This window comes from Sinocyclocheilus anshuiensis, unplaced genomic scaffold (assembly GCF_001515605.1).
Source record: "Sinocyclocheilus anshuiensis isolate Anshui unplaced genomic scaffold, SAMN03320099.WGS_v1.1 scaffold465, whole genome shotgun sequence".
Taxonomy (NCBI): Eukaryota; Metazoa; Chordata; class Actinopteri; order Cypriniformes; family Cyprinidae; genus Sinocyclocheilus; species Sinocyclocheilus anshuiensis.
The window spans coordinates 1,083,629-1,093,194 of NW_015539898.1; the positions used below are offsets into that span (position 1 = coordinate 1,083,629).

Genomic DNA, 9,566 nt, shown 5'->3' on the forward strand with positions numbered 1-9,566 from the left:
AGAAAACAAGCGACAAGTTGAAATAGGGTTTTTTGTGGTAATCAACATTACGCCACAAAACCCATATTATTTCTAAGTACATACAAAAATTGTTCAACATTCTATTATGAATAGACTTTAAAAAATTTTTTTTTACATTTTACCTTATTTGTATAGTTGTATTTTATATTTAATCTGTATATCTGTATTTATGTTCTACTGTTAGTGTTATCTGTATGCACCAAGGGTCTGAGAGTAACGCAATTTCAATTCTCTGTGTGTATGTGCTGTACATGTGGAAGAATTGACAATAAAGCAGACTTGACTTGACTTGACTAAAATGGCGAAACGGGCAATTAATATAAATATTTCTGCCTTATGACCATATCAGAGATTTTTATATGAGATTTGATTAACTTTATTAACTGACATTTTAGGTTTGAGTGTGCATTAGTCTATAACTACTTTTTGTCTTATCCTTATGTTCTCCAATTTCAGCCCCACAAAAACAAAGATGCAACACATTTCCAACATCTCCATTGGAGTCATGTACATCATGTACCTCCTGGCTGCTCTGTTCGGATATCTGACCTTCATTGGTGAGGCCTATTACTATATTTGCATTCTTTCTTCATGCATATAGTGATGGTTTTCTCAGTAAAGCTAGAAAATGAGTACCACGATGACAGCAAGTGACAATAAAAATATTAGTCGGATTGTAGTGGCATTTGAAAAATTGGGGACATATTAAGGTGTAGTCACACTTACCATTGCCATAAATACTTAGATGTAGCAGATAGGAAGGGGACAGAATGCACTGCACTATTTTAAACTAGATGGAGTATCTTAAATGTATGTGTGCATAATCCAAAAATGTAAAATTGCTGCAAATAGAACATACAAAAATATGTCCTGTGTGAACGTTCTCTAAGAATACCAATCAACATGCATATATTGTGCCAACAGAGAGGCATTATGTCTCCAACTGTTTCCAAGTCTCCAAACATTTCATGTTTAATTTTGGTCAGGCTGTGGTCTATCTTTTAGGCCAAAGATAACATTCAGTCTTATTTTGGACTTGCTTGGATGACTAATACAGAATAAATCAAACATCTAGGACCAGGGATGAAGAGCAAGGCAGGAGTGCTGTATGTAACAGAGCATGAAGCAGCAGGGAATGGTAGTTGCCACAATTGCTGATGGTCATTTGGTCATCCAGGACAGCTTCCTGCCTTTTTACACATCAGGAGGAGACAGCAGTGTGACTAAGCTGAGATGGAGAGAATGGAGGAGGTTTTGTTGAGGAGAAAAAGGAGGCGAGACCTGTCAGGATGGATGTGCTTAGTGGTCATTCAAGTTGAGATGTCAGAGGGATCAGTGTGAGTGCAGCGGTAAAGAAGCAGACAAGAGTGTATTTTCTTAGTTTAGGTACAAGATTTTAAAATTCACCCTCATGTTTTCAGAGCTTTTGAAGTGTAAGAGCAGATTTAGACCTGCTTAGCTGTCAGCATGTGTTTGCTGATGTCACAGATCTAATCATCTGTTTCAACAAATCAGTGTTGAATTCAAGGTCATGTTAAAGTAGTATTAGCACTCCATCTAGTGGCCATTTTGCATTAATAAAAACACATTTCCACTGTGAGCAGAAAAAGAGTCATCTAATGGAGTGGTTCTCGCACTGTGGTCAATTAAAATCAGTTGCTCAGTGAGTTGATTTACATACACTACCATTCAAAGGTTTGGAGTCTTTATTATTTTTTTAATGTTTTTGAAAGAAGTCTCTTATGCTGACCAAGGCAGCATTTATTTAAAGGGGTCATATTATGCTATTTTAAAGATCATTATTTTGTGTATTTGGTGTAGGAAAACTTGAAATCGTATCATATGACCCCTTTAAGCAAAAATACAGTAAAAACGATACAATTTACAATAACCATTTATTACTTGAATATATTTTAAAATGTAATTTTATTCCTATGATGGCAAAGCTGAATTTTCAGCATCATTACTCCAGTCTTCAGTGTCACATGATCCTTCAGAAATCATTCTAATATGCTGATTTGCTGCTCAAGAAACATTTCTTATTATTATCAATGTTAAAAACAGTTGTGCTGCTTAATATTTAATTAATATATTTAATATTTTTTTTTATATATATAAATATTTAATATATTTGAAACTGTAATACATTTTTTTTCAGAATTCTTTGATGAACACAAAAGATTAAAAGAATAGCGTTTATTTGAAACATAATTTTTGCAGCAGTTCAGTTTAATCAGACCAATTTAATGTGTCCTTGCTGAATGTAGTATTATATAAGCAGTATAAATATCTATCAAAAAAAAAAATCTTACTGACCCCAATCTTTTGTAAATTAACAAAAGTATATAAAATAGGTATAAATGACAAAGTCCTTACATTGAATTCAGCTGATTAATCAACAAATAATAATGAATTAACTCATTGTGTTAACATTCATTTGTGATCAAATGTTTCTGTTGTCTCAGTTCAGTAATTGATTCAATTCAATCCAAATTCTCAGCTAGCGAATACTCATTTAGGGTTACTACCTAAAAATACTGTAGCGGTCTATTTAATTTCAACAAATTAAACAATTGATTAAAAGTGAGAGTATTTTGTGGTTTCCCCCAGATTTGGGTTGTTAGGGTTGTTTTTTTGTTGAAATGGTCCACCACCTAAAAATGTTTGAGAACTACTGATCTGAAGAATTCAAAATGCTAAATGATTTTTATTATTAAGAATTATTTTTATTGAATAAACTTTTTTTTTAATTTTACATTTAGAATGAAATTTAACTTAATATTACATTCAAATGATTGTATATGTGTGTAGATAAGGTGGAAGCTGAGCTGTTGCACACCTACAGTCGAATAGACCCGTACGACACACTCATCCTGTGCGTTCGTCTGGCTGTGCTGACTGCCGTCACACTCACTGTGCCCATCGTGCTGTTTCCTGTGAGTTTCACACACACACACACACACACACACACAGACACACACACACACACACACACACACACACCTCTGTTAAACCTTTACAATTTTAAATAAACTACATCTTATCAGGTTACGACTTCGTTAGAGGAGTCAGGATTGGATGACAGGCAGCATTTCAGTATCCGATTTCAATGCTTTTGATGCTTTTTCTCAGGTAAGGAGAGCAATTCAGCAGTTGTTCTTCCCAAATAAAACTTTCTGGTGGCCACGTCACATTGCCATAGCTGTCACCCTCCTCACCATCATCAACTTACTGGTCATCTTCGCCCCGAACATCCTGGGCATCTTCGGAGTCATCGGTGGGTTTGGTGCTCTCGGCTCTTGAATGATGTTATTCTGGTCTCTTTGTAGCACTCGTTGGATTCTTTCTCTCTTTCTTTCTTTTGAAGTTTCATTGGTGTGAAAAGAGTGTGAGAGCTGTGTACAGTGTCCTTAAGTGTCACCATGACAACCTCAAGGACCTCACCGTTGCTTTTATCTCCACATGCATTAAAGTCTTAAACTTTAATACTGTACGCACAGTCCCAGCTGTGCATAAATCCATTGCCAACAGCATTATTAATCACCATTGGAATGTGTATATAATTATCAGCAAAGTCCCATTATGCTTTTCCTTTTACTACATTAGAGTTTCTCCTGGTCTCACACTTAACTCGATAACACTAATTGTTTCTCCACTTCTCGTGAGTTTTACCTACCTCAGAGAAGAATGGACACTATTGTTCTCTTGGCCCAACCACCATGAGAAATCTCTCAATAACTATGGCTTATATTACTTGAAAAGCTTTAGCTCAAGATATTCTGACACAGTTAAGACTTAGTCCTGAGGCATAATGTTAGTGAAGTATGAAGGTTTAGGTTTACAGTAAGTAAGTGTGTACATGTGTTTATTTTTCTGTAGGTGCCACGTCCGCGCCGTGCCTCATCTTTATATTTCCGGCTGTGTTTTACATCCGCATTGTTCCCAAGGAAGAGGAACCTATGCGATCAGCGCCGAAAATCCTTGTAAGTACTTGGACATACTGTATTCGATTCCTCCCCATTCATCCACAGTGGGATCTAGTTACCTCTTGTAGGAATGTAGATGCTTTGAAAACTTTCATACTATCAGATTGAGATCCTCTCAAAACTAATCATGCTAAGAGCTTCGTAAATTCCTTGGGTAAATCCTTGGTGTGACCCAAAACTATTGTAATCTAGTAACTATTGTAATCTACTATCTAGTAAACTAATTCCCCTGAAGGTACAGCAAACAGCAGGAATCTGGAGATGTTGGGCGAAACCTGAACATATAATTGTAGTATTTCTGAATCTCATGAAAACTGCCAAGACATGTCCAGGTTATAATTAACCCTAAAATCCAAAGGGGAAAAAGTATTTTGTGTATATTGAAAATTAAAGCCTTTTTTTAGAGCCATTAAGTTGTTGTTGTTTTTTCATTGTGGGAATATTTTCATGACATTTAAGCATATTTTCTCCCTTGCTTCACATTGTAATGTATTTTTTTGTTTTTAATTAAAATTGTATTAAAAAATTTAATTTTAAAAGTAGAATTATAAGTATATAAATATCAATATTTAATTTATGCTCATTTAAAAAAAAAATTGTGTCATGCGCAAAACTCTTAATGTTCTGAAAATTGGCTTCATTTTGTTTGCACATTTTATTTGATTTCATTTTGACCCAGACATTTCTTCATAATGTGCACGCAATCTTATTTTTTTAGATGACATATTCCATTAATGCAAAATGTGATTAATTGATGCAAAATGTGCTTAATTTAAAGATCATGCACATGAAAATGGCACAATGCAGAAAAAAATCTTCATGTTCTAAAAACTAGCTTCATTTAGTTTGCAAATTTTATTGTATTTTATTTTGACCCAGATATTTCACAATATGCACCCAGTCATATTTTTTAGATTACACAATCCATTAATCATTTGGCAACGTTGTTTATAATCCTGCCTCTCTCCTTCTTTTATAGGCTGCTTGCTTTGCCTTTTTAGGAGTCCTATTTATGGTAATGAGCCTCGGCTTCATCATCATTGATTGGACATCAGGGACCAGCAAAGGAAGCAGTGGTCATTAGGCCTCACCCTCTAATGGTTTATGCTTTTTAATATTACTTTCGGGTCAGTAGTTGGGGAGGATGCATAATCTCTCAGTGATCAGTCACAAGAGTAGTACCAGATTCCTAGCTTGAATTGCATTCAATCAATGCATTATTTAGCCGTGTGACCTGCATGTGCTGTAAATGGGGTTTTGACCCATCTCAGGCCAGCATTAATAAATCCATTTAAAGGCCATCCACTTCCAAAAAGGAGTGGAAATAGTTTGTTTTAAAGCAGGGAGAAGACAACCAGAAAAGATAATCAGAACTAGAAAATGAAAGCCCATGATAGTTAGTTTGTGCCATAGTAACAGCACATGCAGTATGCAGGGTTTACAAACAAAAGGGATTATGCATTCTAACCGAACAGACTCATCAGCTCGCCCAACCTCCCATCCAGCCCTTCATATTATGACCTTTGACGTCTGTCCTTCGGCCGCATTCACAAGAGATTAGAAATCACAGTAAGTGCTCAGTTCTTATGGGAGGATTGGTGGTTATTAAAGTGTTTATTTCATCATATCTCATCTTAGATATAGCAATACTCTGTGCAATAGCTGTGAGATATCTGACACTGAAGGCCGTTGAGAGGAGACACATGACCTCGTCCAAAATCCAGACTTGATTTGGCTGCAGTCTATTACACAATTTCAAATTTATGCAAATTGTACGTATAGATGTACATGTCACATTTTTATATGGATTTATAATGTTTATCCTTTCTACAATATTTAGAGATAAATATATTAGTAGATATATGAACACACATATATATATATATATATATATATATATATAAAAGAGTATTCCGATTCATCTGGTATTCACAAGGTTATCCATCACATCCCTTTACAGTATTTGTGACTATTCAGCTAAGATGCCGTCTTTAAAGATTTAGATTTAAAAAGACAGAATTATTCAAGATGAAAGGCACATTTGAAATATTCTTCTTTTTTTAGGAATACTACTGTTGCGATGGGAAAGCACAGATTGGAAAGCACAGTTAATCATAGGGTCAGGTTTTAATGATCCCATGAGTCCTGCTGACAGACTGATTTTGAAACACTCTCTGGATTTATATGCAGAGAAAACCAAAAACACAGATTCACAGGGTCTTCTCCTTAACTGGGGAAACAAATGTGGTGCATTGATGCACATAAATGTTTTAGTTACAGGGCAAAATGGCATACATGTGGTAACCTTGCCCGGTGGAAGCTGATCGGTTTTGCTTCTAGATAGGCTTTAAAAAAAGAGGCTATTAACCCAAGTAGACAGATGATTTTGGAGACTGGTTCCCGCACAGGATCATTCGGCGATTACGGAATCCTTAAACTATAGCACTTTCAGTTGAAGCACAACCTCCGCTCAATCTCCTGACCTAGTGACCCAGTTATGATTCATGACATAATCATAGATTAATATATTTTGTAGACAGATATATGAACAAAACCTATGTACTACTAACTGTAAATTGTTCAAAGAAAAGAGTAATGTGTGGACGTCTAACATGGTACATGCATATTTTAAAATTTGTAATTGAAACTCATCCTAAAAACAAACAAACAAAAAAATCAAGCACTTACTGGCCCATAATGATCTTAGTGGTAACACTGTGGTGTTTTAGTGTGTGTATGTGTGTGTTCTCTCCTCTTCTCGCTTATGAAGAAAGGATACTTCAGTCAGTGAACGTACTGTAATGGACTATAAGATGTCTAAATAAGATGTGCATTTAAATTGTGGTACTATTTTATTCATTTTTGTCTGTTTAATTAATGTTTAATGGATAGACCAGCCACACATATAACAAAATCATCATATCTGTGAACCAGTATTAGCATAATTACATATCTCAATATCTTCTTTCAGTATTTTAAATGTCCCTGGTGATGCATCAAGGGCCTGTCAGACAGCAAAGGCACTGTAATATATTCTAAATTACAATCTGTACTTCCTTGTTTTGTTGTTGTTGTTTTTTAAAGCCTTGTTTATCATGGTCGGATGCTTCATTTCCCTCTTTGTGGTGTTTTGGGAATATATTGAGAAATGAATGATTAAATATGTCCGTATGATTGCTGAAGTGTACCATTGAAATAACCCATTGAGATCATTGTTAATTTTTTTGGTAAAGAAGCGTTTAGTTGTGTGTTCTGGTGACGATGAGATGTTATATGTGTAATGCCTCACACACCACTCTGGTTTCTTAAGCACAAAAGTGTTCCATCGTTTTAGCAGTGTGTGTTAATGTGTGTTCACATGCCTGAGAACTAAATGTGCCAGTTGCTAATGAATTGCCAGTATCCGTCATTAAGTATACCAATGGCTCTAAATGCTTCTTGATTGCTCAAAGTCTGAACATGTCTTTGAAAGTAGAAGTGTGAATCTCATGCAATGTATTTTTGATAAAATATAAATGCAGTCTGGGTAAGCATAAAAGACTTCTTTCAAAAACATTAAAAAATCTTACCGGCCCCAGATATATATTACATTATATTACATACAGTATATATCATATATTTCAGTTATTTGATTTTGGAGTGATATTTTATGAGAATAATTTTGATTTGATAATGTTTGAGAGTATTTTTAAGGAGAAATGATGAAGGTAGTTTACGTTAACCAGTAAGATCTAATTAACTTACTATCGTATAGCACAAAGTATGAATCTTTAGTATCAATGATGAATCATGGATAAATATTGTTCCCTTTATAAAAAAGTACAGTCTGATTGCTGCAACTAGAGCATTACCAGTGGTGCACCAGAACAACAAGATCCCCCATAATGCTGTGCTTCCATCCCCAGGCTTTCTCATGCACAGCTTTGTAGCTTCTGAGCTGACGTCTGGGCTGACAGCAGCACTTTTTAAGCACCTGCAGATCATACCGGTATATGATCTCCAGATCTGCAAGGTATCACAAAGCAGCAGAAGGGGCAAGAATTGAATTGTCTTTTTTTTTAGCAGCTGTGTACTTGTGTCCAGTCGGCGTGATGTTTCCCTTGTGATGTAATGAAAGTGTCATCTGTTTGTAACAGTTTATATGAATTCATTACTTACATGGCAGCATTTATATATAATGTACATACATGTAAACCCTTTATATTATAAGCACATCTATAGTTTGTATATTGTAAATAGTCAGATGATGTCAAGTCTGATGATTAAAACATAATAATTTAAAAAAATGCTTTTTAAAAAGCCAGTTTGTCTTTATTTTCTTTATTCTCAGTACTGAGTACATTGCTGGCAGTAAATGTACTGTAAACAATGTTCAAATAAAAAAAGAATAAATAAAATTCATTCATTCTTGATTCAGTCTACTGTACAGCTTTTACTGTAGAGTTTTTATATGTCTCTGTAGCTCACTGATGTAAAGGGGAATTAAATGCTGTTTACGTGCCATTTAGCAGATCTCTCCAAAGCAATACTATACTACACTAATTGTAGGTTGAGATGAAGTGTCTTTTTCAAGGGTGCAGTGGTCTGAAAGCAGTTCCTGGGGTCAAACCTGCAGATCTTTTCTTCCACCATCAGCAATTGTCTCTTTTCCATCCTGCTGATGGTCCACCTAAGTCTAAACCTGTTTATGTCAAAACAGAATCTTGCCTAGAAACAGCAGTTTCCTGAAAACGTTCACATGATTTGTGTTTCCTCTTCTCCTGCTCTTCTCAAAATGGGCAGAGCATTTTGTTCATAGTCTATTTAAACGCATCCAATCTGACAGACATGCTGAATTCCAAAAAAAAAAGTTTAATATACAGGTGCATCTCAATAAATTAGAATGTTGTGGAAAAGTTCATTTATTTCAGTAATTCAACTCAAATTGTGAAACTCGTGTATTAAATACCTGTACATCACCCCAATGCACTCTTAAAAATAAAGGTTCATTATTGATATGAAAAACCTTTAAAATCCATGGAACCTTTCTCGGTTCTTCACACTGAGAAAAAATTGATCTTTTAAGCACAGTTCACTGAAAGGTACTTTGGGGAACCAAAAATGTTTCTTCCATGTCATTGCTGCAATTGCTCCAATTTATCTAATTGTGTTTCTCTGTTTACTTGGATGTGTAATCTGGTAATCCATAAAGACACCAGGAAGATTTCATTTGGTAGTAATTTTACCGCAATAATTTATGCAGTTAGACTTTTATACTTTTTCTTTTAAGTTCTGTTTATCCATCTTATTTCTAACGTAAGAACTGTCCATTTGTAACTTGAATGGGCAAGACTTCCTGTCATTAGCTTCCAGTTATTTTTTTAGCGTTACAAAACAGCTCGTTGTGCTGTTTGATATTACAGACATGCTATTTCTTATATTATTTTACACATTGGTTTGTAGCGCTAATAGTTTTACCGTTTACTACACTATTTTTAAATAAAATCTTAAGTAAAGTAAAGTGTAAATAAATATAATTTCTGACACACGGGGGCGCATGAAACACAGAGACAGTAATGC

General features: G+C 34.9%; 1 protein-coding gene across 2 annotated transcripts in view; it reads left to right on the top strand.

Annotated features, from left to right (window-relative positions):
- LOC107685967 (sodium-coupled neutral amino acid transporter 3-like) overlaps window positions 1-6,679 on the top strand; it is a 45,461-nt gene extending 38,782 nt beyond the window's left edge. For both annotated transcript variants that reach the window (XM_016482743.1, XM_016482745.1), the window contains 5 exons: window positions 478-578; window positions 2,833-2,957; window positions 3,154-3,298; window positions 3,901-4,004; window positions 4,987-6,679. In XM_016482743.1, coding sequence (XP_016338229.1) covers window positions 478-578; window positions 2,833-2,957; window positions 3,154-3,298; window positions 3,901-4,004; window positions 4,987-5,091 — 580 coding nt within the window. In that variant the 3' untranslated portion in view covers window positions 5,092-6,679. The remainder of the gene's footprint in view (window positions 1-477; window positions 579-2,832; window positions 2,958-3,153; window positions 3,299-3,900; window positions 4,005-4,986) is intronic.
- Window positions 6,680-9,566: the final 2,887 nt, after the last annotated feature.